Source organism: Diceros bicornis, chromosome 34 (assembly GCF_020826845.1).
Source record: "Diceros bicornis minor isolate mBicDic1 chromosome 34, mDicBic1.mat.cur, whole genome shotgun sequence".
Lineage (NCBI taxonomy): Eukaryota > Metazoa > Chordata > Mammalia > Perissodactyla > Rhinocerotidae > Diceros > Diceros bicornis.
In genome coordinates, this window is record NC_080773.1 from 24,257,663 (window position 1) to 24,283,575 (window position 25,913).

Below are 25,913 nucleotides of genomic sequence, written 5' to 3' on the forward strand. Positions count from 1 at the left end.
CGTGACGTCACCTGGGCGCGACGCGGCGCTCTACCAGGCCTCGAGCCTCTCTATGGTGAATCTGATGACCTGCTAGATGGGAGATGCCGGAAAAGGGTGGAGGAACTTCCAGAGGGGAGCAAACATTACGTCAGGGAGGGAAGGGCCAGCACGTTGGGAGCCTCTCTGGCCCTATCCAGTCCCTGTTCTCGATAGTCTTCCGGAAGAAAGGGCTCTGGAACCGAGAGATGCCGCGAGGAGCTAGGAGGACGCGTCGTGTAGTGACGCTCTGGCCCGACGACGACGGCCTCTCTGTGGCTCCCGGAAGACCCTGCGGGCCGAGTATTGGAGGTGAGGAGGCGGGGCTGGAGGGACTAGTTTGGACCTTGGGAAACCTCTTATCCCACGCTTAGGGCGTTTCCTTATCAGGCTCACCGCTGCCTTATCTCGAGCTGCGCTTTCCAGGCGCGGCCGCACTGGGGAAGTCCTACTTGAGATCTAACCGGACGTGATCTTGCTGCAACCCAGTCTGTCGCATCCAGTATTTCCACCTTTTAGGTTCCGCTTCTCCCTCTGCCCCCAGCTGACCCTTCCCTGACCCCTCTTCAGCCTCTGCCACGTGAGGGCTGCTTTTCCCGGCCAGAGAGATTCAAGTGGACCAGCGGGTTCGGTGTGAGGAATGTGCACGGTACTGGAGCGCGGAAGAGGCACACTGAGGCCCCGGGCTTGGGGCATGGGGTGGAGGGGGAATGGGTTAAAAGCTCCTGAAAGAGAGGGGAGGAGAGACTCAGAGGGAGACAGAGATTCAGAGCGGAGAAGAAATGGAGACCCAGAGAGGGAGTGGACAGAGACCGAGGTTGGGGGCAATGGAGACCCAAGGGGTGAGGAGACCCAGAAAGAGGGGGAAGATGGAGATCCAGGGAGAAGCAGAGACTTGGAAAGATGTGAGAGGGGGCCTTGCCAGCTGTAACCAAATTCAAATCCTGGCTCTGCTACTTACTGACAGTGTGACCTTGGGCAAGCCACATAACATCTCTGTGCCCTACTCTCCATATCTGCAAAAAGGGGGATGATAACAGGTATAGCACATAGGGTATTTTCCATCATTAGATAAATTAGTAAAAATGCTTAGGACAATGCTTTGCGCGTAAGTGCTCAATTAGCCTCCACTCCTATTATTAGCCCTTATTGGGTGGGACAAAATGGACTGGCTGGGGCAGTGATGAAGCTGGCCTGTCCCCTCTTTTCTCGTTCCTCAGGGAGGCCCTGCCTCTTGGGCCTCCAGCACGTCCAGCCTGGCCTCCTGTATTCTCCACGTGCCCCTACTTACTCACCTCTCCTCCATAGAGCCAAACGCCAGAGCCTGGACAGTGAGGCCTGACTCCTTGCCCATACCACCCTCCCATGGCCTCCGTCCCAGGGCCAGGGTCTTGCTGATGGGGGTCACACGGCAGAGGGCCAGCAGATGAATGGACACCTTGAAGCAGAGGAGCAGCAGGACCAGGTAGGGATCCATCTGAAAGTCAAGCTCACCGTGCCCTGGGACACAATTTCCTCCTCCTCCTTGTCCCTGCTCCTTGTCTCTGTGACTTGGTCTCTGCCTTGGAGTCCCAGCCTCTTGAGTGAGTGTGTCTGTCCTCCTTTCTCCTGGGGCCCCAAGCTCAGGTGCTGTGTTTCCCTGTCTCCATCTTACTGGGTTTCTGTCTTTCTCTCGCTGGATCATTCTTTGGCATATATTATCTGTTGCTACCGTGGGTTGAACACAGCATACATTGTTTGGCAAGAAATGAATTCTTCCTCCATTAATCTCTTTCTAGCAAGCTCTGTGCCTGTCTCCTTCTGCTTGTGTCTATTTCTCTACAATCCTGTCTGTTTCAAGGTCTCCTGATACTATTCTTGCCTTGATTTCTTTCAGTTTCATCGTGTCTTTGCCTCTCTCTCTCTGTCAAGCTCTTTGCTTTCTGTCTCTTGGTCTCAGTTCCTCTCAGCCTCTGGGCCTCCAACCATTTTTCCCTCCCTCACCCCTGATCTAGCTGTTTGCCTCAGATACCATCTCACCCCATCTCTTTCCTTGTGTCTCTGCCACGTGGCGTAACTGGCTCCTTCACCGCACAGATGTTTCTGTCGTGCTGCCTCCACTCTTGGAGCCAAGGTAAATTTTGTGAATTTATGAGCCTCTCTCCCTGGTTTTCATTCCAGAAGTGTCTGTTCCCGTCTCTCTCTATCTGTGTCCATTATTTTCTGGGTTTTCTTGTGTCGTTACCTTGTACATTCTCAATTCTCCTGTCTTTGTCTCTTTGTTTATATTTTTCCTTTTTTGTGTCTCTCTGATTCTCTGTAACTGTCTGAAAAAGACAACACTCTCTCTCTAAGCCTCTTATTGCCCCTGACTCGGTTTCTCTAGGTCTCTTTTACAAATTCTCTTTGCATATCTCTGGGTCTTTGTTACCTGTATTAGGGTCAGTCTCTCTATCTGCCGCTAAAGACCTCCTGCCCCATGCCCCTCTCTTTTATAAACGCAATGGATGGGACAGGCCCACTTGCCTTCAACAAAGATGGCGACAGAGGCGCTGCCTTTGGGGTCGTGACGCCGCCTCTGCTGCGCGTGTGCCCTCACCTACGATGGCGGCCGGTCTCGCGTAGCGCGATACCCCGCCCAGTTCTCCGGCTCTCCCTTCGAAGGCCCCTTCGCCAAGCTCGCGAGTCGGCTGGCCCCGCCCCCCGGGCGCCCTCATTGGTGCGGCTCAGGCCGGCTGCACGGCCATTGGCTGAACGGATGCACACCCTCCCCCTGCCCCTAGGTCTGATGGGGGCAGTTGGTGCCGACTCGAGGGGCCGCCTGGACGAGGACCCGGCGAGTGAGGAGGTTGCGGGGGTCGGGGCAGGGACCAGAGTCTGGGGGACTGAGGGACCAAGAGGAACGGAGACGCAGGTCCGGGACAGGGGTACCAGGGGTGTGGGATGGAGATGGAGAACCAGAACCGGGACTGAGGGATCCAGGAATGGAAATCCAGGTCTGGGGCTGGGTTCTGGAAACGGGGCGGGGATGCAGGCCCGGGACCGGGGGAACCGGAGACAGAGGCTCAGGCTTAGGGATTGGGGGGAACTATGGATGGAGACCCAGGCCCAGGTCTGGGGTACTTGGGGGATGGAGAGAATGGGGACCTGGGGACCTAGGGACAGAAACTCAGGCCCAGGACTGTGGGAGATCTGGGGCTCTGAGCCCAGGCCTGATTTGAGTTTAGGAGTCGGACCTGAGGGAGCTGCCCAGGGCAGGGGGCAGAGGTGGCTCCTGAGGGTGAGTCCACAGATGAGGGTGTGTCTGAGACAGATCTGGGCCCGGGGAATGTGAGTGGCAGGACTGGCAGGTTGTTGGGTGGGTGAAGCAATGGGGGACAAAGTTGAGCTGAAAGGACGAGGCAGAAGCTGGGTAGAGACCAGGGGGAGGGCCTCTGGGAGGGGACCTCAGGCCCTGCTCCCACCCCTTCCCTGGAGAGCATGCGGCCAGACGCCCAGGTCAGTGCTCGGGGTTCAGCTCTTGGCCCCTGTCCCTTGCAGGTGCCTGCGTGTGGCTCCTCTAGCTCTGTGACCCCTTAGTCCTTCCATGTCACGTCCCTTTCTCAGTCTCTCTAGCTGCCTACATCCCCTACCTCATGCCTATCTGCTCTTTCTCTGCCTTCTAACTCTGTTGTCTCTCTGCCTCTCAGACGGCTCCTGGAGCCCCTAACTCTCACTCTCCTCTCTAAGAATCTCGCATCATCCTAGGTTTCATCTCATTGCAACTGTTTGGTTCTCTCAGCGTTTCTCTGGCTCTCAGACCTTATCCCTCTTTCTCTTTGTGTCTGAGCGTCCCTCCCTTCTGCATCTGGAAATGACTCCGTGTATGTGTTGTCTTTTTCTCTGTCTTTGCGTGTCCATTTCTTCATATGTCTCCACCATCCTGATCTCTCTCTTCTGCCTTATTTTTCCCCAAAGCCCTTATCATCATCCAACACACTATATATTTTACTTCTTTATCTTGTTTTTCTGTCTTCTGATTAGAATACAAGCTCCAGGAAGGCCGGGATTTTTGTCTCTTTTATTCCCTGCTGTGTTGGCTGGGCCTGACACATACAGGGTGCTGAATAATCATTGGGGGAATAAATAAATGAATGTTTTGCATGCCTGGTTGTGAACCCTACAGGATGCCAGCCTTCCTGTCTAACCAGCCTCCACTCTGCATCCCCCGAGTCTCCCCACACTTGTCTGAGTCTGTTTGTCTCTGGTGCTTCCATGTCACTGTCACTGCCCCTCATTGTCTCCTCCTGTCCACAGGCCCTGCCCCTGCCTCCCTCTCATGAGGGTCCTGGACTCTGACTCCTGCCCTCCTCCCTCCCCACAGAGGCCGCACCAGGAGCTGACCTGGAGCTGGGGCCACAGGTCTAGGAGTGCCCTGGACAGGGCCAAGGCCATGGCCCCACCACCACCACTGGCCGCCAGCACTCCACTCCTGCATGGCGAGTTTGGCTCCTACCCAGCCCGCGGCCCCCGCTTTGCCCTCACTCTCACACCGCAGGCCCTACACATACAGCGGCTGCGCCCAAAGCCTGAAGCCCGGCCCCGGGGTGGCCTGGTCCCGCTGGCTGAGGTCTCAGGCTGCTGCACTCTGCGGAGCAGCAGCCCCTTGGACCCAGCAGCCTACCTCTGCATCTACACCTACCCGAGGGGCCGGCGCGGGGGCCGGCGCAGAGCCGCACGCACCTTTCGGGCCGACGGGGCGGCCACCTACGAGGAGAACCGCACTGAGGCCCAGCGCTGGGCCACTGCCCTCACGTGTCTGCTCCGAGGACTGCCGCTGCCTGGGGACGGGGGTGAGGCACTGGGCAGCTGCTCTGTCCTAGGGCCACCTCGGTGTCTCTGTGGATCTCCCTCTGTGGGCATCTGTCTCTACCTTTCTGTGTGTGTCTGTGTGATGTGTCTCTCTGGGTCTGTATGGAAAGAGTGGTACACAGACAGGGATGAGCTGCGGAAGGAACAAAATCACAGGCAGAAAGAAATGATTTGTGTCTGCTCTCTTGCTAGATTTCTGTCTCGGTCCCCTCCCCCCTTCCAAAGGTCCTGACCACAGATGAGTCAGAGGCTCCCCAGTTGATGAGAGCAGCAGACTGAGACGTAATCAGTCACCACCCAGGGTCCCCTCACAGAGGTCCCCTAATGCATTCCAGGGGCTCAGTGGTGGTATCTAATCCAGCCTGTGGGGGGGTCAGAGAAGGCTTTTGGGCAGAGGCCCCCACCCAGGGTCCTCAGTTGGCACAGGAAGGTAAAGGTTCCAGGGCCCCCACCTGCTGGGCCTCCCTTGGTCCTCCAGGATCCTGCTGGCTGCCTGGGGCCCTGGTGGGGATGGTGACAGGGAAGGAGCCTCACACAGTGGAGTAACCTGATCCTGGGCTCCAGGTGTCTGGAGGGTGAGGAAAGTGGAAACCACAGCTTGCCTTCCTCCTCCCACACGTGGGTCCAAAGGGCACTAGGATTAAACACCTGAGCCATGCGTTTGTCTTAGCACCTGGGAGAGGGGGGCGGGGCTCCGCACCTGGGCCTGGGCAGGTGAGGCCTGGGAGAAAAAAACTTTTAACTCCCCGCAGGCTCCGGTGCCACCCCTCCACCAGTTGCATAAGGGGCTGTTTGCACTTACTATTTCTGAGGTGAGGGGCCTGGGACCCTGGCCTCTGTAGACTCCTTTCCCTCTCTCTGCAGAAATCACCCCCGAGCTTCTGCCAAGGCCGCCCCGATTGCTCCTACTGATCAATCCCTTTGGGGGCCGGGGCCTGGCGTGGCAGTGGTGTAAGAACCACGTGCTGCCCATGATCTCTGAAGCTGGGCTGTCCTTCAACCTCATCCAGACAGGTAAGGGCGGTGTCAGGATGGAAGGTGGGACTGGGGGCTAGGACTCTTGAGTCCTGGGGAGTAGGGGTGGACCAGTCTGCCTCACCTCCCGGTTGCCCACATTAGAACGGCAGAACCACGCCCGAGAGCTGGTCCAGGGGCTGAGGCTGAGCGAGTGGGATGGCATTGTCACAGTGTCGGGAGACGGGCTGCTGTATGAGGTAAGGCAGGAGCCCCCTCCCCCGACCCTGCGCCCTGGGGAACTGCAGAGGCCAGGACCAGCACCCAGGTGCCTGCTCTCCCGCCCTCCAGGTGCTGAACGGACTCCTAGATCGCCCCGACTGGGAAGAGGCTGTGAAGACACCCGTGGGCATCCTTCCCTGTGGCTCCGGCAATGCCTTGGCCGGAGCTGTGAACCAGCATGGCGGGTAGGTGGGGTGCTCCTACCTTGGGTGAGCCTGAGGATGCCATGAGGGGAGGGATGAGCCCTCCTGGGGTGACAGGGACCTGGCACATCTGCCCCTCAGCCAGTCCACTGTCAGTCGAGTCCATCAGTGTGGCTGTTGGATGCTCACCATACCCCCCCAGATGTTTTGGCCATTTGTCCTCAACTGTATCCCTAGTACCTAGAACTGCCTGGCCTCCAGTGAATGCTTATGGAATGAAAGAACTGACAGGGAACCTGGCCCCGTAAGAAGAGGCCATCTGGAGGTGGCCAGGTGGCTGCGGTGGGCCCAGGGATGTGGCCTGCCTGGCCTCCTGCTGTCCGCTCCCCCCTGCACTTGGTGTCTCTGCCCCAGCCCTCTACTCTTGCTCACTGTTCACCCATCTCTGGCTGTGAAGGTTTGAGCCGGCCCTGGGCATCGACCTGCTGCTCAACTGCTCACTGCTGCTCTGCCGGGGTGGCGGCCACCCGCTGGACCTGCTCTCTGTGACACTGGCCTCGGGCTCCCGCTGCTTCTCTTTCCTGGCTGTGGCCTGGGGCTTTGTGTCAGACGTGGACATCCAGAGCGAGCGCTTCAGGGCCCTGGGCAGTGCCCGCTTCACGTTGGGCACGATGCTGGGCCTGGCCACACTGCACACCTACCGCGGACGCCTCTCCTACCTCCCTGCCACTGTGGAATCTGCCTCACCCACCCCTGCCCAGGGCCTGCCCCGAGCCAAGTCAGAGCTGACCCTGGCCCCAGCCCCAGCCCCACCCGTCGCCCACTCACCGCTGCATCGTTCAGTGTCTGACCTGCCCCTGCCCCTGCCGCAGCCTGCCCTGACCTCCCCTAGCTCACCTGAGCCCCTGCCCATCCTGTCTGTCAATGGTGGGGGCCTGGAGTTGGCGGGGGACTGGGGTGGGGCTGGGGATGCTCCATTGTCCCCGGACCCACTAGTGCCCTCACCCCCTGGATCTCCCAAGACAGCTCTACTCTCGCCCATCACTGAGGGAGCCCCAGAAATGCCAACATCCTCTGGGCTCCCGCCTCCCACCCCTGATGCCCCAGCAGCCATCTCTACTGGGGGCCCGCCCGACGACCTGCTTCCTCCCCTGGGCACCCCACTACCCCCAGGCTGGGTGACGCTGGAGGGGGACTTTGTGCTCATGTTGGCCATCTCACCCAGCCACCTGGGGGCTGACATGGTGGCAGCTCCCCACGCGCGCTTTGACGACGGCCTGGTGCACCTGTGCTGGGTGCGCAGTGGCATCTCGCGGGCTGCGCTGCTGCGTGTTTTCCTGGCCATGGAGCGCGGGAGCCAGTTCAGCCTGGGTTGTCCGCAGCTGGGCTATGCCGCAGCTCGTGCCTTCCGCCTCGAGCCGCTCACACCTCGCGGCGTGCTCACGGTGGACGGGGAGCAGGTGGAGTACGGGCCGCTACAGGCGCAGGTGCATCCGGGCCTCGGTACGCTGCTCACTGGGCCTCCTGGCCGCCCGGGGCGGGAACCCTGAACCTAACCAAGCTTGGAGTCCGTCAGGGGCGGGCCCTACATTCCAAGGGGCGGGGCCTGAGCCAGGGGGCGGGGCCTGGCTGCTAGAATTAGGGCGGAGGTCCCCCGGCCTTGTCTCAGGATTGCGCCCGCCCTCAGCGGACCAGAGGTGACGGTGGAGCTTGGCCCGAATTCCAAGGGGTCGTCACGGTCACAGATAAAAGTGCTCGCCCCAATGTTAGTGCCTGACTAATAAGGCCAGGGCCCGCTCCAGACCCCCGCGTCTGGCTCAGAGAAGGCCAGGCCGGCTGAGGGCGGGGCCACTTACGCGCCGTCCAATGACGGGACCTGGAATGCACGGGCTAGGGGAGGCCTTAGTACATTGGCCAGTCAGGACCGGGTCTCGCCCTACACACTCCGGTGCCTCCACTTGACTGGCCAATCCGCCCAGGAGGGGCAGGTTGCCCGGGACCTGCTCCCCGATTTGCACTAATGTTCCTCCCCCCGCGGATGGGGGCGGGGAAATTCACTTCCCTTGTCTTCTGTCTCCTGTGCGTCCACCGACCCCAATCTTCAAAGCAGTTGAAAAGGTCTATGCAATAAAGGCAGTCGCTTCATTCCTCTCAGGCCCTCGCCCCTTCCTCCATCCGGCAGCCCGTGGGAGGGATCGGACTCGGCGCTTCCAGTGGCTCCTGCCTTTTATGGCCCAAAGCCCAGACCTGCCCACGGACTGGGGCCAGTGTGACCCGCTGGCCTTGAACTCGGGCCAGGGAGCTGCCTCCTCCCCCACGACAGCTGGCTCTGGGGTTCTCAAGATTTATTCAGGATCGTGTTAACGGAGGCGGTGGGAAGACGGGGTCCCCGTCGTGCCGGGGGCACACAACTGAAGACCCTCCCCGCCCCCGCGAGGGAGGGGGGAGGCTCGCTTTTTCTTAAAAATATAAATGTATTTATCTGCATCATCACGTCCCTGGGGCACCCAGCTGGCCGGCCGTGGGCCACAGGGCGGGGAGGGAAGAGGGTGTCAGGGCGCCAGTCTGAGCGAGACGGAGGAGAGATCCGCCGTGAGGGTAGGGGGCGGCCTCACAGGGCTCCGTGCTGGGCCTGGTAGCGGGACAGCACGGCGCGGTAGTGGGACAGCTCCTGGCGCACGGCCACCACCTCCTGCCGCAGCAGGGCGTTCTCCTTCTCCAGGAAGGCCGCCCGCACAGATATCTGGTTCTCCTTGAGCCGCCGGGCGTCTCGGGACCGCTTGGCTGCCTCGTTATTCTTGTACCGCCGGCTCCAATACTTCTCGTCCTGGGGGTGGGGGGGTGGGAGGGTGGGAAGGCACTAAGGACCTGGAGAGCAGCTTTGCCTGTGCCTTCAAGGACCAGAGGGCATTTAAGACACCCCCGGGGCTGCTTCTTGACCAGCAGTGGGGCCTAAAGGATGGATCTCCTCTGGGATGGGTACCCAAAGGTCAGCCCTTCTAGGTCCCTGGTTGCTAAGGAGAGCAGACCCCTAGCAACAGCTAAGGTATGAGACAGCCTCCCACTCCAAGCAACTGGACTTCAAGTCTCCACTGCAAAGCAGAACCCAGCCCTCCTCACTTGACAAGGGCCTGCAGTTAGCTCTGGTTGCTAAGGATGCTTGTTTCCTAGCAACAAGGCACTCAGGGTCTGAGGGCTTCTTCCAGTGAAAAGCATTATCATGATATATAATCATAAAAGCATAATCACTATGTATCACCTTTCCAGATCCTGGTTGTTAAGAGAAGCCTAGGCTCCCTAGTGATGGGGTTTAGTGTCCCATAGAATCCTCCCAGAGCTAGGCCTTTTGACCTGGTTGCCAAGGCAACCTCATCCCTCCTCAGCAAACAAAAGTGAGGTCTAAGTGGTGCCAGTGATGCAGCCAGTCTCTGACCCACTAGCCTTGAACGGAGGCCAGGGAGCTGCCTCTTCCCCAACAGGCCCTGGTTGCTAGACAAGCTGTCCCTTAGCAAAAAGGCCTATCTTGAGACCTCCCCACGCCATTATGCTTAGGTTCTCCAGTCCTGGAATTTGGTTGCTGAGGAGGACCACTCCTTAGTAACAAGGACCACCCAGAGCTCTGAAAGATGCCCCTCCACCCTTATTTAATTAAGCCTAGTTCCTGCTTGCTAGGGCTAATCCAGTCCCTAACAACAAGGCCCTGTGGCAGGAGAAAACACTGGTCTAGGTTTGGTTTAAAGGCTGGTTCTGGTTGCGTCAAGTAGTTGTGTCTTACTTACACAACGGCATGGCAAAGTCTTGTGACAAGCCCAGGCACCTTTTGCTGGGGGAGACCCCAGAACTGGCAAAGACAGAATGCTACAAGGATGCAGTGACTGCCCAAAGCACCCCAAACCAGAATGTGGCCCCGGCTGCTAATGGGAACTGAGGCCTCTTGCCAAGGAGCTGTCCAGCCAGGCCCAGGAACAAGGCCTAGAGGGGCTGGCAAAGTCTGCATCCTACACAGATGCAACCACTCCAAAGGATGCCCCAAATCAGGATGCCCTGGCCTGGCTGGCTGCTAAGAAGAAATAGGCTGATACCCCGTTGCTAAGAAATGCCGTCCTTAGCAACTGAGCCCAGCAGAGCCTGAAGCCTGCCCCAGTGAGGGTTCTGGGTCTAACGATACAAGAAGCTCCAAGCCTATACAACCACGTCGAGCAGGGCTGGCTGAGTCTGCATCCCACAATGATACTATCTTCATAAATCTTAAGCCCAAACCTCTGCCCCCTTGCACCCCATGGCCAAGGCGAATTGATCCTTGGCTGTAGGTTAGGAGAACCTGAGAGCTAATCCCCGTGAGAAGCCCAGGCCTGAGGGTGAGGAACGGGCCACCTCTGGCGGTGGGGCCTCTGCCGGCCAAGCCTGTGTTTTACATCCAGCAGTGCTCACCTTCTGCTCTTCTGGCACCTGGATCTTCCGAGCTTTCTTCATGATGGGCTGAGGCTTAAGTTCCTCCTCTGAGAAGCGATGTCTCCGAGGGTCAAAGGTCTCATGGCCAGGAATGCTTGACAGGGCTAAATCAGCGGGGTCGGGTTCAAAGGTCATCAGCACCTCCACGGTGTCTGGGTCCACAGGGCTGGGTGTGTCCCGAGAGGTCAGGCCTTGAGGAAATAGAATGTGTCACCTGAGTGTGTATTTATTTGGGGGAGGGGGTTCCCAGAGGCTACTCTCTGCTCGGGCATCATATCCACCACAAGGAAGGCCATTATGAGGTCCACCAGGGGTCAACCTCCCTACTGTAAAATATGAAGGTTCTCTAAACCACAAGATGCTCAGAAATCGTGGAATGAACTTTTACAAACAGGGAAACTGGGGCCCAATCATACCTGACTTGCCCGAAGTAACATATGAGTCTGGGCTATAGCTTGTAAAACCTAAGGGCTTCAGAGTCAGTGTTAGCTTCTTTCCTCTAGTCTAGGCTGAATCCTTCTTACTGAATCCCTGACCAAAGCCTAGACTCCAGGCTGTTGAGGGAAAAAGAATCAAATGCATTGAAAAGACCTCAACTTAGCCTCTTAAGAGCTACTGGCTCTCAAGAGTTAGGGAAACGAAGCGGAAACGGTTCTGAGATTCCAGGAGGTTGGTTTAAGAGGAGGGGCGGCCTGTGCCTTTAAGAGCGAGCAAGCCGGGGCCAGCTGAGGACACAGGTTCAGGGCCGAGTCACGTGCCGGCGCCTGCATTCCCGCCGCCCCCCCTGCAGCCACGGGCGCCCTCACGTTCCCCAGGCCCCGCCCCCTCCCGCGCGACCGCGCGTGCGCGAAGCACGAAGCACGGAGGAGGGGGGAGAGGATTCACGTGGCTCAGGAATGTGCGGCCGGGGAGGGCCTTGGTTCTGTCGCGAGGTCGCACTAGGGGTAGGTTGTGTTCAGGAATCCCCCACCTGCAGTCTGTCCCGGGAGACCCCAAGGTGCCAGAGGGAGCACACCTTTCCTCTTACTTCTTGGGGCCTCTCAGCTCGAATCTCTCAGCCTCCAAGGATACAGAAGCCCCTGTTCTCTGGGGAACACATGAGAACCGGTCCCCTCCACCTTCTCTCCGGGCTCCCAAACCCCCTCGCCACTGGGGTACACATGATTCTGGGATCCCAGGCCCCCGCTCTCCCAGGAATATAGGAAGCTCACTCCTCGCCCCGATGGAAGACCTAGAGTGAAGATCCCCGACCTTCTCCCCTCTGGAGGGCTCCAGGACCCCGGGCCCCAGCCCCTCTCTAATGGTGGACCCAGGAACCAGGGCTGCAGGCCCCTTATGTGCTGGGGAAACAGAAGTCTGTGCCCAATCCTCGCTTTCTCCCTGTAGAGGGCCAGAGTTCTGGTCTTAACGACAGTTCCACCGACTCTGGGCCCAGATTCTGGGGCGCAGTCCACTCTCCAGTAAATAACTCTGGTGTTCTGGGCTCCCAGTGCCGGCTCCACGAGTATCTGGCCCTTTTGTCCCCACGTCCCACAGAAAAGTCCACCCACTACCTCCCCACTAGAGAGGCTTCCTGGAATTTGAGGTCCCCAGTCCCTCCTTTCTTATGGATCCAGGAGACCCAGCCCTTGATCCATTAGCAGACACAGAATCCAAACTCCTCTTTCGACTTCCCTCAACTAGGAGACCCAGAATGCGGGCGCGCGCAGCCCCAGTCCCACCACCCCGGACGGCCCCCAGCGCCGCACAGCCCCGCCCTCTGCACCCGAAGCCCCGCCCCGCCACCGCCGTCGCACCTGCGCGGTGGCCGCCGGCGGCCCCGAGGGCAGCCCGGGCGGGGGCGTGCCGCGGCGAGGAGCGAGGGGAAGCCGAGCCACAGGAGCCGGGCTCAGGGGACGGTGCGGGCGTGCGCACGGGCGAGGGTGCGGGTGATGGGCCACCGGGGGGCGGCGGGCTGGGCGGGAGCCCGTGCTCCAGCAGGAAGGCGTCCAGGTCCACGTACTCCACGTCGCCGAATGGCAGCGTCCGCTCCCACAGCAGCGGCGCCAACAGACTCGGGCCAGGTGCGGCCCCTGGGCGCCCCCGCGGGGACCCGCCGCCCACCACCGCCCCAGCTGGGGCATCCGCCGGGCCCGCCGTCTCCAGGCCCGGCCCAGGGACCGTGGCTGCCGGCAAAGCCGCCTTGCGCTCCTTTTCCTTCAGGAGACCTGGGGGCCAGGGAAAGACCGGACAGGGTCGGGAGGGAGAAAATAGAGGTGGAGAAGAGACCCCGAGTCAGAGAGACACGAGGAAAGGGGGGATAGAGACCCACACGGCGGAGATCCACAGAAAGAGGGAACAGACAGGAGGGATGGGAGAGGGAGGGCAAGGACCCAGAGAGACAAGGGGACAGCGACTCAAGAGAGGGAGAGAGACCCACAGAGAAAGGACAGAGACGAGGGCGGCAGAGACAGAGAGTAGGGGAGAGAGACTCAAAGAGGGGAGGACAGAAGTGCAGAGAGAGACATGGGGACAGAGACCCGGGAAGGGATAGAGACACAGAAGGGCGACGGAAGTTCAGACAGGCAGGTGGAGGGTTGGGCAGGTGAGAGAAAAAAATGACAGCTCTGTAATTCCTCTGTAACCTACCCCCTCTTCCTGTGCACCGCATCCCCTTCTCCCCGCCCCCACACTCTGTAAGGGTCAGGAAGGGGCTCTATTCCTGGGGCACATTCCTCATCCCTAGACTCCATGTGACCCCAGGAGGCCCCGCCCAAGCCCGTGTCACTACCGTGTGAGCATCCGACACACCCCCTCCCTCCTCCCTGGAGCCCAGGGGTCCAGATTCTCGAAACCAAAAGGAAGAGGGGGCTGGGACCTAGACTCGGGTCCTCGGAAAGGAGGATGCTGGGGGCCTGGACTCCTGGGTCCTCGGGGTGGGCAGGCTTGAGAGCCGGTACTTTGGGGTCCTGGGTGCTGAGGGATCTAGGGCCCTAAACACCTTAGTAATTGGATAGAAAAAGATTGGGAAGATGGACTCTCGGCACGTAGGAGATAGCTGTGGACCATCCCCACCCCCCTCCAGGACTTGAGTCCCTAAGGGGGTAGGTGTCTGATCTGAGCTGGGCGAGGTGGGGGCTAGAACTCACAGCTGGCTGGCTCTTTGGGCTTGCTGGTCCCTTGCAGAAGGCTCCGCAGCCCAAGAAGCGCTCCCCCGCCAGGGGGGGCCCCAACTGGGCCGCCCAGCAGCAGGGGGGCCGGGGTCCTGTCGCTCATGGGCCGCGCCATCGCCGGGCACCTGCCCGGAGGCTCACGGGCTCATGGAGAGGCGAAGAACTGGCCTGCCAGTCACCAGCACACTCCTGTGGTTCCGGCGAGTGTCTCTGCCCAGGGGCGGGCGAGCGTAGCTTGCAAGCCTCCAGTATCCAGAACAGTGCAAATCGTAGGAGCAACGGGGATTTGCAGTCCTCGGTGCAGAAACGTGCAACTCAAAGGGGTCCCAGGAGACCATGCAGTCCGGGTAAGGGGGTGATCAAATCAGGCGGCCGGCTCTTTGCAACGGAGAGTTCATGGGGGACACAAGGCGCTCCTTCTACAAGGTGGGCGAGCCTGGCTCCTGCAAAATCTGCTGCTCTCTCAACGGAAGGCGCTTTGCAATCTGCACCGAGAGGTGTGCGTGGAGGGGCGGGGGAGGGGGCAGGAGGAGGCGGCTGCCTTGAGGCGTGGCCAAAGCAAACTTCTTTCGCGGAAGAAAAAAAAAACACCAAACCAAAACACCCGACGCCACAGCGCTCACCCCTCCTCTCGGCCCCCGCCCGCGCCCGCGCCCGCCCAGCCCCTCCCGCCTCCTGGGCCATGCACCCCAGCCGCGTGCCTCCCTCCGGCTGAAAGCGCGGGCCAATCGCGTCTCGACCCCTCGAGACGCACAGCCAATGGGACCCCTGGATCCATCAAGGCCCGGGAGGGCGCATGAGGGGCTCAGTGCGTGAAGTTGCCTTCCTTCTGGAGGGAGGCGGGACCCTGACCTACATTTGCCCAATGGGAGACGGCGCTGGGGGCGGAACCGTGACCCAGTTCGGGCCAATGAGGCAGGCGGGAGGGGGAAGCACATGGCTCTGCGCGTGCTGCCTGACCAGGCAGGTGGGTAAGGGCGGGGGTGAGGGAAGCGGCTCCGCATATCCAAATGCCTGTTTTGGGGAACAAGAGGCCAAAAAGCCGAGTCGTGGGGTTTAAGAAGGGGGAGATCGGTTTCTAGAAGGCTGCTTATTCTTTACTACCCAAAAGTTTCCCCGCCGCGCCTAAAATCAGACCACTGAGAAACAGGAAGTATTCTGTCCCTTTAATAGCTTTGTTTTGGGGGTGACTCCCCTCCCCTGGTGGGGAGGCTTGGGGAGGGCAGGCGCAATCCTCGATGGGAAGTCTCAGCGACCATGGGGGGCACCATCCACTGGAAGACAGACGACACCGGTGGGGGGCGTTAGCTTGGGCATTGACCGCGCTGGGGGTGTGCAGGGGGCGGGGGCTGGGCTGCGCGGGGCTGTACCACAGCGAGGCTGCGAAGGGAGAGCCGGGATGTACCAAGTTGAGAAGCTGGGGGAAATGGTCAGATTCTGGACCAGCACTGGGCTGAACCATAGGGAGGCAGCAGGAGGGTGGAATACGGACGTCCAGTTTTGGCTTTAGGTTGAACTATGTGAAAGTATTCATGGGCGGGAGTGGGGGTGGGGGGTAGGTATGGGCGGTACCATGTTGAGAAGCCACAGAGGTGGCCGTTAGATCAGTGGGCTGAACGGCAGTAGGAAGGGAAGGAGATTGTACCACGTTGATTCTCAGTAAGGGGAACAGCAGATTAAGGAACAGGATAGGGTTGTAACACATGGAAACAGGGAAAAGGATGCGGTCTGTACCATTCTGGAAAGCCATAGTAATAGGAACCACGGACCAGTAGTTAATCGCACCACAAGGAAGCCAGGGGCTTCAGCTTATATACCAAGTTGCAAGTTGCAAGCAGTGGAGAGGAAAGACAAATCATGGAGCAGCAGTGGTCTATGGCTGGGAGGCGGACTGTACCATGCTGACACATAGGGAGAAGGGAGACAGAGCTAGTGAGAACTCAGGAGGCTGGACCACACAGCAGCAGCAGAGCGGGCCAGGACTGTATCATATTGAAACACCATGGGGAGACACACAGGCGGGTTAGACCAAGACGTGGAGGGGGTGCAGACTGGACCATACCATGCAGGCGGTAGTTGGGGCCTCGGCAGCGCCTCTCGGGGTGCCGGGGGTCCCTGTTGCCCCTCAAGGCCCTGTGGGCCAAGGGCTGCAGGGGCCGGCCATTACCGCTGAGGCTCTGGAAGATCTGGGAGGGAGGATTCTGGCTCAGGAGTCTCAGGGAATGCATCTGCCGTGGAAAGGGGGTGAGAAACTGGGAGTAAATAATGAATGGTCTTGGTGATGTCACAGGGAAGCCCCGCCCTTGGGAGCGGGTGGGCGGGGCCTTACTCAGCCCCATCCCACCCTCAAGGGTTGTCTGATCCTCTTACTCCCCAGAGTTCCCAGTCAGTGGCGGGAAGGAGGGTAGGTGAAGTAAGGGGATACCCAAGGCAGGGAATGGGTTACCCAGGCCGGGGGTGGGTGGCGCAGACAGAGGGTCACCTGCAGGGAGGTGATATTGAGGGCCCGGTCAATGAGGATCCAGGTGACAGTCTCCGAGCAGGGCGGGGTGCTGAGAGAGCCCTGATAGGTGATGAAGCCGAACGATTCGGGGAACAGAAGCTCCAGGCTCAGGTCTTGAAGAAAGTAGGCATCATCTGCAGGAATATCAGGCCAGAGCGAAGATGGGGGCCCCTCTTGAACTCCCCTCATGTGCATACCCCTCCCCCCGCAACGCACCAGGGACTTACTCTTGTAGGAGATGCGGGTGATGGTATCCCGGTTAAGAAGGCGGCTGAGGAATGGATTTGAGCTGCCAGCCACCTGAGGCAGGGGAACGAGGTGAGAAGGCAGGAGCCCAGAAGTCCAAGCCCCCAATCCCTTCCCCCACCAGGACTCAGGAATCTGGGCTCCAGCCTCCCTCTTCCTCAGACCCCAGATTCCAGGCGCCCAGCACTCCTGTCCCTCAGAATCTTGCCTGGGCTCACATTGACAAAGAGGCTGAGAATGGCCAGGCCATTGGGGCCCCGGGAGGCGGCGCTGAGGTTCCCATAGAGTTCTTGGTTGAAGTGGATGAGCTGCACCTGAGAGGGGGTCACAGAGAGTGTGGTCCCCCAGCAGAAAGGGAGGAGAGAATGGGGCCCACTCAGAGCCTCTGGGGTCTCACATCAGGTTAAGAGCTAGTGCTCAGAGTGGGGAGGCCAGTTCTGTGGAGGAGGATGGGGGTGAGGCCTTAAGAGGAGGGTGAGGCAGGAGGAACTAGGGTCAACTCGGGATGAGGGTCAAGGGTCAGAGGTCAGTGGGCACCACCTCAGCAGAGAAGCCCTGGTGGTTGATCTGGTGTTCAGAGCCGGCTCCATCACGTGCTCCAAACAGCAGCCGCAGTTCGCTGAGTCGGTGGCTATAAAGGAGGGGCCCCCCAGACACATTGACCACGGGCCTGGGTGCAGGCAGGAAGGAGACGTGGCGGCCGGTGTTGTATAACGTTCCCCGGAGCTGTGGGAGAGGTGGAAGCCATCACGGAGACACAGATCTTCTCCTTCCTGTTTTTCACCCCTACATTTCCCGCTTCCAACAATGATTTAATCATTCAGCAAGTTTGAACACCAGCAACTTGCCAGATTCTGTGCTGGTCCATGGTAGGGGCTCAATATCAGTGAATTTATTTAATTAAATATTTATTGAGCTGCTATTATGTGCCATGGATGCCAGAAAGAGAGCAATGAACAAGTAGCCAAAAATCCTGGGCCTCATGGACCTTACGTTCTAATGGAGGCGAGACAGACAATAAATACTGAGTCACGTAAGTAACCGCTTAACTCATTACATCCTGTGCTCGTGCTGGGAAGAACTGGAAGCTCTGAGAAGGTGTAATGGGAAACCCAGCCTAGAATAGGGTGGGGGTGTGGGGTCAGGAGAGGCTTCCATGAGGAAGTGAAATTTGAATGGAGACCTGAAGGATAAGTCTAGGTTAGTTGCAAAGAGCAGGGAGAAGGGCATTCCAGGAAGAGGCAACAGCAAGTGCAAAGGCCCTGAGGTAGCCTGTTATAGTGACAGTGAAGAGGCCAGTGGGACCAGAGCCCAGTGAGCAAAGGAGAGAGTGGAGATGAGAGCCAGATGGTGCAGTGCCTTGTGAGCAATGATGGGGCGTTTTGTATTTTTATTTAAATAATTGAATATATATAATACACTTGGTGCAGTGCCAGGCACATGATAGGTGCTGTAGAAGTGTTTGCTGTTATTACTTATCCTAATAGAAGGATTTTGAGCAGCAGAGTTATATGATCTGGTTTGTATTTTTAAACATCTCTCTAGATGTGCAGTGGACTGCAGGAGGCAGAGAGGCAGACCAGCAAGGAAGCTATGGCTCCAGTCCAGATGCAATATTATGGTAGGGGCAGTGGAGGGGACAAGAAGTGAAAAGATGTGAATAATATTTAGCAGGGAGACTAGAAAGGACAGGGATTAGAAATGGGAAGGAGGGAGAGAAGAGGATGGGGAATAGCTCTGTGGCTTTTGGCTGGAGCAGCTGAGTGAATGATGGTGCCGGCTCTTATAAGAAATGGCATTGCAGGGCCGGCCCCGTGGCTTAGCGGTTAGGTGTGCGCGCTCCGCTACTGGCGGCCCGGGTTCAGATCCCGGGCGTGCACCGACACACTGCTTCTCTGGCCATGCTGAGGCCGAGTCCCACATACAGCAACTAGGAGGATGTGCAGCTATGACCTACAACTGTCTACTGGGGCTTTGGGGGAACAATAAATAAACAAAAAAAAAAAAAAAAAAAAAGAAATGGCATTGCAAAGTGGGCAAGAGCATGGGTGCTGGGACCACACTGCCTGGGTCTGAATCCCAGCGCTGGCACTGTCTAGCTGTGTGACCTCAGGCAAGTAACTTAACCTCTCTGTGCCTCAGCTTCTGGCTCCATATAATAAGGATAATAACAGCACCTATTTTACAAGATTGTGAGGATGAGAGGCTTTATCGAGGTTTTAAAACAGTGCCTGGCACTGGAAATCGTCTGTTTTACCATTGCTTCTACAGAGATGGGAAGACTAGGGAGCCGTGTTTGGGGAGGAAAGAAGAGGTGATCCATTTTAAAGTGTAAGGGGCCTCCTCTCCACCCAGTGTGTACCCCTCCTTCCCCAAGGCTGGCCTCCCACCTCAGTGCCCCACTCCCAACCCCCATTCATGCACACCCCCAGTGGATTCGGTAACCCTTCCCGCCAGGCCCCTTACCTTCTCTCCCCCAGTGCTAAGCCTCAGCGGGGGAAGAAAGGGGTCATAAAGGACCCTCTTCAGCTCCACATCCACGGGGCTCTGCCGCTTCCCCACGGCACACAGACTCCAGGCTGCATTCACCAGGCCCCAGAAGGGAGGCCCTGGGGGCAGGGGCAGGGCAGGGAGGAAAGGGAGTCAGAAGTAGAGATCAGCCCCCAGTGCTGGGACCTGCTGTGATCTGGACTCCTGGATCCTAAGAGAGGCAGGGCTGGGGACCTAGACTCCTGGGTCTGAGGGAGGAGGGGCTGGGGACCTAGACTCCTGGGTCTGAGGGAGGAGGGGCTGGGGACCTAGACTCCTGGGTCTGAGGGAGCAGGGGTTGGGGGAGGAGGGGACTGGGGCCCAGGACTCTTGGGTCTGGGGAAGGAGGGGCTGGGGGCTGGACTCCTGGGTCTGAGGGAGGAGGGGCTGGGATCCAGAATGCTGGGTCTTAGAAGGGTCTTAGAGGAGTTTCCTAAGACCCTCTAACCTCCAAGCCTATCTCAAATTGTCATTGGGGAAGGAACTACAACTCCCAGCAGGCCCCAGGGCTGCCAGCCTGCCCATCCACTGCTTGCCTGCCCCAGAGCCCATGGGAGTTGTAGTTCTTTCAGCCTTCCTGGTCCCACAGCTGGCTAATGAATGTTTTGGGGAGAGGAGTTGCAAGAAAGGGCAGGACAAGGTGAGGGATAGGCCACCAAACCTCTGGCTCTCAGCAGGTGCGGGGACCTACCTGCCTCTTTCTCTGCAGACACACACACCCTGTTCCACCCCCACACTCTCTTTCCTTCCACTCACTCCCACTCACTACTTGAAATGAGCATGTGTAATGTCCAATGGTGAGCCTCTGGGGTTCAGAGGCTGGGCGGACTCCCGAGGGAGGGAGGGAGACGGGGCAGGGGCTCCTGGGTCCTGGGGGGAAGAGAAGGCTTCTGTGTCTGAAAAAGGAGGCGCCCTGTAGCCGAGACTCCTGGGTCCCCGCCCTGGCTGCACCTGGCACGAAGTTTCCCTGGAGATTATCCTTGTAGCTCCACCAGTCCTCGGGGTCAGGTGCAGGTCCGATGTGAGCTGGGGAGAGAGCAACCTGAACCCCTCTCCTTGGCACCCCGCCCCCACCCGTCCCTCAGGGGCTCCTGCCCGGACCCCCAGGCCTTACCTGCCGTCCCCAGTGCCGCCCAGAGTACCAGCGCTCGAGGGGCGCTCAGATGAGCGGCGCCCCCCATCCCCAGGAGACCTCTGAGCGACCCCTTCCCAATGCCCTGGCCCCCTCTCTCTCAGCTCCTCCCTCTCCTTTTTGTGGGACCCTGTCCCTCCAGGACTCCCAGCCTTCCTCTCCTCCCCACAAGGAGTTCCGGTTCCCCAAATACGGAGGGAGCCAGGGACTGAGCCACCCACCCCACCACACCCACTCCTCTCTCCTCTCCCCTCTCTCTGTGCGTCTCCTTCTTCTGCTTTTCCCCCGGACTCCCCAGTCTCCCTCTACCTCCGATCTTCCTCCTCCTCTCCCTCGGGTTACCTCGTGGTTTCTAATCCACACCCCCTCTTGGCTCTTTTTTCATCAAGCTCCCCCAAGCCCCTAACTCCATGTCTCCATCCTGCTCCTCTCTCCTCCTTCTCCTCCTCCCTCTCTCCCTCTCTGCCAGTCTCCAGCTTCTCTCTCTCTCTCTCCACCTCCTCCTCTCCTGCCTCTTCTCTCTGTTTCTTTCTCGTCCCTTCCTCCCTCCTCCCCCTCCCTCTCTTCTCTCTCTTGGTGTTATTTAATTTTTTTTTTTTGTCGTTGTTGTTGGGGGGGCAGGTGCTCTCACAGCAGCGGACGCTCCTCGGGCTGGTGTTTGTGTGTGTGTGTCGGGGGGTGCCCAAGGGGCAGGATGGAGGGGTCGTTGGCCGCTGGTCCCCGCTCCCGGCCGTGCTGGGGCTGTGGGGGCGGGGGTGGCCCGGACACCTGGGGCCCGGAGCTGGCAGTTCCCATCCTCCGCAGAAGGGGGAAGGAGGGCCGCTTAAGGTGGAGCTGGGAGAGTCGTCGGAAGCCTTCGTGCTCAGGGCCGCTGGCCCCGGAGGATCCGGGGTCCCCCAACTCGCGTGGACCCCGGGTGGAGCCTGCACCAGCGCGTGCAGCCCCCGCCCAGTGCTCCACTCGGGTCTCCGCCAGGGGCTGCCTTAACGCGGCTCGGGGATCCCTTGGGAGAGTGGGGTGCGGTGAGGGCCGCTGACCAGGAGGGGGAGGCAGAGACCTGGAGAGGGAGAGAGAGAGGCGGGAGGAGGAGCCGGGAAGGCCGAGGCAGAGAGCCGGAGGTGAGGAGGAGAACTGCGGAGGCTCGGGAAGGGAGGGGAGCCTGAGATAGATACAGAGAGAGATGGCGGAGAGAGACAGCAGGCTGGAGATCGGAGGGTGGGTGGCCGAGCAGGAGGGACGGAGAGACAGACAGACAGACAGACACACACACACACACTGAATGAAAGATATACAGAAAGTAATACACACACAGTAGATACAGAGAGAGAGATACAGAGAGAAAGAGGGGAAAAGAGATAGAGAATGAGAGAGATACAGATAGAGGCAGAGAAAGAGATACAGAGACACACAGAGAGACAGACACAGAGACACACACTTAGAAGCAGAGAGACCCAGAGACAGAGACTCACACAGCAGGTTACAGAAGGAAGAACAAGACCAGGCAGGAGGTGGATGCGGAGACACAGAAACAGAAAAAGAGACTCTTTTTTTTTTTGCTGAGGAAGACTGGCCCTGGGCTAACATCCATGCCCATCTTCCTCCACTTTATATGCGACGCCGCCACAGCATGGCTTGCCAAGCAGTGCATCGGTGCGCGCCCGGGATCCAGACCACCGAACCCCAGGCTGCCACAGGGGAGCGTGCACACTTAACCACTTGTGCCACCGGGCCGGCCCTGAAAAAGAGACTCAAAGAGAGAGAGACACAGCAAACGCTAAGGAGAGACAGAGAGACATGGAAACACACACCCCGAGAGCTAGGGACAGAGAGACCAGGAGAGAGAGAAAGAGGCAGGCACACACACATATTTATAAATAGAGGCGCTGGTGCAGAGAAAGAGAGATCAACGCAGAGAACAGATGGACAGAGACAGAGAGACCCAGAAACAGACGAAGCTGACATAAAGAGAGAGGAGTCAGAAAGACAGAGGCATTCAGAGATAGACAATTGGAAATGGACATTCAAGGACCAAAGAGGGAGGGAGACAGAGATGCCAGAGAGAGTCAGAAATGGAGAGAGACAGAGAAAACAAGAAAGAAAGGTGTGTGTTCATTGTCCATTGCTGCATAAGAAATTACCCTAAAACTTAGTGGCTTAATGCAGCATTTATTGTCTCACAGTTTCTGAGGGTTAGGAATTTTTGGAGCAGCTTAGCTGGTAGCTCTGGCTCAGATCTCAACAGAGACCTCAGAGTCTCTCCTGAGGGTGCAGGAGGGCTGCAGTCATCCGAAGGCTTGACGGGCTGGACGATGACTTCCAAGCTCACCTACATAGCAGATGGCAGGAGGCCCCAGCTCCTCACCACCTGGGCCTCTCCATAGGGCTGCTTGAGTGTCCTCACAACGTGGCCCCCGGCTTCCCCCAGAGCGAGTGATTGAAGAGGGAAAGGGAGCAGTATCTCATAGGACCTCATCTCCAAAGTCCCACACCATCACTCCTGCTTTATTCTATTCGTCAGAAGTGAATCACCAGTCAAAGGGAAAGAAATTAGGCTCCTCCTCTTGATGGGAAGAGTATCAAAGAATTTGGGGGCTTGTTTTAAACCATCACAGGTGGGGAGAGGAAGAAAGAGACAGAGCAATGGAGAGAGACAGACTCTTAAAGGCCCGTGAGACTTAGAGGTCAGTGAGACATCCCAAAACGCCGAAATGTGTTGAGAGAGAGAGAGAGAGAGAGAGACTTGAAGGCAGAGGGAGCTATGGAGACAGAAAAGAGGCAAGACAAAAGAAGACAGCAGAAATAAAAATAATAATAGTGATAGTGATAGCAGTCTCCAGCCTTGTCTCTCTTCTCTTACCACACCAGGCCGCCTGGCCTTCAGACCTTTGCACAAATGGTTGCCTGTAAGTGGGGTTCTTTTACCCCCTTCTCTGCTGGGCAAATTCCTACTCAAACTCCTGTGCCCTTCAGGAGTCTGCTCTACCAGGAAGCCAGGTGGGCAGGGGCCTCCTCTGAGCTCTGGAAGCCACCTGTGCCACTTCCATTGTAGCGCACAGACAGACTGGGCTTGGTGCCCGGAGGCGGAGGGAATGGCCAGGCTGGGAGGGGGGTCCCAGATGTGGATTTCATGCCTATTAGTCTCGGGGGCTGGGAACAAAGTTAGGGTCATAAGAAACATATGGGGCTTGCCCCGCTCCTCGCTTTCATCTCCTACCTCCCCAGCCCCTGAGTGGGAGGCAGCAGGGCCGGGAATCTCTAGGCCTGGGTGGTTCCCACAGTCTCTCCTGGCCTCCTCACCCCTCTCTCCTTGCTCTCAACTCCCACTCTCTTGGGGAGCCCAGCAAACTCCTGCTCTGTGTTCTCGCCTCCCGGGCTCTCCTCTCCTGGGGAAGTGTGGCCAACGGGCACTTAAATAATAACAAACTAACTCAAATGGCTCTTACTCTGCCAAGCGCGTTCTAAGCCCATTGCACGCACATATTAACTCATTTAATCCTTGTAATATGCCCTGTGGGTTACTTGCTATTATTGACATTAGCCCCATTTTTCAGATGAGAAAACTCAGGGACAGAGAGGGATTTGAACCCAGACAGTCTGGCTCCAGAGTCCATGCTCTTTATGAACATGGTCTCTGGAGCAGTGCCATCCAATAGAATTTTCTGTGATGGTGGAAATGTTCTATATCTGCTCTGTCCAATATGGTAGCCACCAACCACTTGAAATGTGGCTAAGGTGACCGAGGAAGTGAATCTTAAATTTTATTTCATTGCAATTAATTTAAATTTAAATAGCCCAATGTGGCTAGTGCCTACAGTATTGGACAGCTCAGCTCTAGAGAACTGAGTGTTGAATGCCAGCTACTTGCTGTGTGACGGTTGCTAAGATGCCTTGCCTCTCAGAGCAAATTTCTTTATTGAAGAGGTGGTAAAGAATTCTGGCCAAACCCAAATACATCTGGGTTTGAATCTCTGCCCACATATCAAGCTGGAGTCCCCCCAGGAGCCTTAACTTCTTCATCTATATAATGGGGATAATAATAGGATCCGCCCATTTATTCAGCAGACATTTATTGAGTACCTATTATGTCCTAGGGCCTCTGTCAGGGCAGCGGAAGGTGGGAGGGAATGTCATGCCATACATCCAGCTACTCCCAATCTCAGCCTCTTTTCCCGGAAATGCCTAAAGACTGCTCTGCCTAGCACCTCATGATGTCATAGCACATTCTGATTTCTGATTGGCTGAGGGTTGGCATCAAGCCCGGTCGGCTAATTTTCCCAACTATCCCTTCTTTTTTCTTTCCTTGATATCAAAACACCCTGTTTAGCTGGAAGCAAGACAGCCCAGCATTAAAGGGTATATTTCCACCCTCTCTTGCAGCTAGGTGTGGTCATATCACTCAATTCTGGCCAATGAGGTAAAAACAGGGATTGTGTAACAGCTTTTGGAAAACATCCTTATAAGTCAGCTGTGGGGGGCTTTTGGCCTTTTCTTTTTGCTTCCTCTTCTTTTTGCTGCATGTATATAGACACGATGACCGGAGCACTAGCTGCCATCTTGGACCACGAGGACAAGGACCATTCTAAGGATGGTAGGGAGGAAGCTAGAAGGTTCCTGGTGGCTTGACTATCTCCAGACGTCTTTTATGCTGGAGAGAAATACACTTCTATCTTGTTTAAGCCACTGCTCTTTGGGGTTCTCTATGACTCCTGATAATACAGATGCTTGAGGCATGACTCCAGGTTTAGTTGAGGCACAGTTAGACCATTCATTGATAGTTTTTCAACAAGTATTTATGGAGCATATACTATTTGTCATGTACTTTTCTAGATGCAGGTGATACAGCCATGAACAACTCAAAGTCCTTGCTCCCATGGAGCTCACGTTTTCATTGAAGAGACGGAAATAGTAGACACAAAGACAAATATTTAATATGTCAGGTGGTGGTAAGCACTAAAAAGAAAAATAAAGCAGGACAAAGGAATGAGGATGATTTTTTTTTGAATTACAGACTCAAGACCAGTGTTTAATTTTAATATACCACTAGATTTATCCAAGCCAAATGTAATGTCTCTGACATCTTTCTAAATATCTTAGCTTGAAATGCTCTCTAAGATTCTCAGATTAAAAGTAAGAAAGATTGTTATCCGAAAGGTGATGAAGTCTCCCTGATTTTCTTTTTTGTTTTTTTTTTAAAAAACTTTTTCCTTTAGGGGGCTGGCCGGGGGGCATAGTGGTTAAGTTCATGAGCTCCGCTTCAGCGGCCCAGGGTTTGCAGGTCCGGATCCTGGGCGTGGACCAGCGCACTGCTTGTCAAGCCACACTGTGGTGGCATCCCACATAAAGTAGAGGAAGATGGGCATGGATGTTAGCCCATGGCTAATCTTCCTCAGCAAAAAAGAGGAGGATTGGCATCGGATGTTAGCTCAGGGCTAATCTTCCTCACACACACACACACAGACAAAAAAAAAAAAAAAAAGAAAACTTTTTCCTTTATATATAGAAACTAAGAAGAAAAAGATATTATGCACACCGTTTCATGGAAAGATCTACTTATCAATTTTTGCTTTTCCAATGGCACTGCATCTGCTTGTTACTTGGAGAAAAAGAATATTGTTACACAAGGGTGTGATATATATATATTTTTTTCTTTAATTTATGCCCTCAATTACAGA

At 57.1% G+C, this 25,913-nt stretch overlaps 3 protein-coding genes across 7 annotated transcripts; 1 reads left to right on the forward strand and 2 right to left on the reverse strand.

Moving 5' to 3' along the window:
* The first annotated feature begins 83 nt into the window (after nucleotides 1–83).
* SPHK2 (sphingosine kinase 2) lies at nucleotides 84–8,381 on the forward strand. 4 transcript variants are annotated; one of them, XM_058529751.1, is made up of 7 exons: nucleotides 84–330; nucleotides 1,327–1,483; nucleotides 4,361–4,829; nucleotides 5,713–5,862; nucleotides 5,968–6,062; nucleotides 6,154–6,269; nucleotides 6,685–8,381. In XM_058529751.1, exons 2-7 carry the CDS (start codon nucleotides 1,445–1,447, stop codon nucleotides 7,775–7,777), a joined length of 1,962 nt encoding a protein of 653 aa, XP_058385734.1. In that variant the 5' UTR covers nucleotides 84–330; nucleotides 1,327–1,444; the 3' UTR covers nucleotides 7,778–8,381. The 4 variants fall into 4 exon arrangements, with proteins under 4 accessions (XP_058385734.1, XP_058385733.1, XP_058385736.1 ...); XM_058529750.1 differs by lacking the exon at nucleotides 84–330 and adding an exon at nucleotides 339–667; XM_058529753.1 differs by lacking the exons at nucleotides 84–330; nucleotides 4,361–4,829 and adding an exon at nucleotides 339–667.
* DBP (D-box binding PAR bZIP transcription factor) lies at nucleotides 8,369–14,417 on the reverse strand. Its single transcript, XM_058529761.1, has 4 exons — nucleotides 13,808–14,417; nucleotides 12,476–12,886; nucleotides 10,659–10,870; nucleotides 8,369–9,054 (listed from the first exon to the last, which is right to left on the reverse strand). The coding sequence occupies exons 1-4, from the start codon at nucleotides 13,944–13,946 to the stop codon at nucleotides 8,839–8,841; spliced, it is 978 nt and encodes a 325-aa protein (XP_058385744.1). The 5' UTR covers nucleotides 13,947–14,417; the 3' UTR covers nucleotides 8,369–8,838.
* A 531-nt stretch (nucleotides 14,418–14,948) lies between these two features.
* On the reverse strand, nucleotides 14,949–21,145 carry CA11 (carbonic anhydrase 11). Of its 2 annotated transcripts, none has more exons than XM_058529760.1 (9): nucleotides 20,224–21,145; nucleotides 20,061–20,135; nucleotides 19,047–19,159; nucleotides 17,121–17,306; nucleotides 16,799–16,894; nucleotides 16,562–16,634; nucleotides 16,314–16,468; nucleotides 15,894–16,059; nucleotides 14,949–15,105 (listed from the first exon to the last, which is right to left on the reverse strand). In XM_058529760.1, the coding sequence occupies exons 1-9, from the start codon at nucleotides 20,288–20,290 to the stop codon at nucleotides 15,080–15,082; spliced, it is 957 nt and encodes a 318-aa protein (XP_058385743.1). In that variant the 5' UTR covers nucleotides 20,291–21,145; the 3' UTR covers nucleotides 14,949–15,079. The 2 variants fall into 2 exon arrangements, with proteins under 2 accessions (XP_058385743.1, XP_058385742.1); XM_058529759.1 differs by having other exon boundaries at nucleotides 19,047–19,189; nucleotides 20,224–21,143.
* Between the last annotated feature and the right edge of the window lie 4,768 nt (nucleotides 21,146–25,913).

Coding starts and splice junctions, on each gene's coding strand:
- SPHK2 (XM_058529751.1), top strand. CDS start 1,445: ATGAATGGACACCTTGAAGCAGAGGAGCAGCAGGACCAG. Junction 1,484..4,360: donor CAGAGGAGCAGCAGGACCAG/GTAGGGATCCAT, acceptor CCCTCCCCACAG/AGGCCGCACCAGGAGCTGAC. Junction 4,830..5,712: donor GCCGCTGCCTGGGGACGGGG/GTGAGGCACTGG, acceptor CTCTCTCTGCAG/AAATCACCCCCGAGCTTCTG.
- DBP (XM_058529761.1), bottom strand. CDS start 13,946: ATGGCGCGGCCCATGAGCGACAGGACCCCGGCCCCCCTGCTGCTGGGC. Junction 12,887..13,807: donor GCCCAAAGAGCCAGCCAGCT/GTGAGTTCTAGC, acceptor CCTGGCCCCCAG/GTCTCCTGAAGGAAAAGGAG. Junction 9,055..10,658: donor AGGTGCCAGAAGAGCAGAAG/GTGAGCACTGCT, acceptor CCCCACCCCCAG/GACGAGAAGTATTGGAGCCG.
- CA11 (XM_058529759.1), bottom strand. CDS start 20,290: ATGGGGGGCGCCGCTCATCTGAGCGCCCCTCGAGCGCTGGTACTCTGG. Junction 16,635..16,798: donor TTCTCAGCCTCTTTGTCAAT/GTGAGCCCAGGC, acceptor CCCCTGCCTCAG/GTGGCTGGCAGCTCAAATCC. Junction 15,106..15,893: donor CCCCAACTACCGCCTGCATG/GTATGGTCCAGT, acceptor TCTGTCTTCCAG/TGGATGGTGCCCCCCATGGT.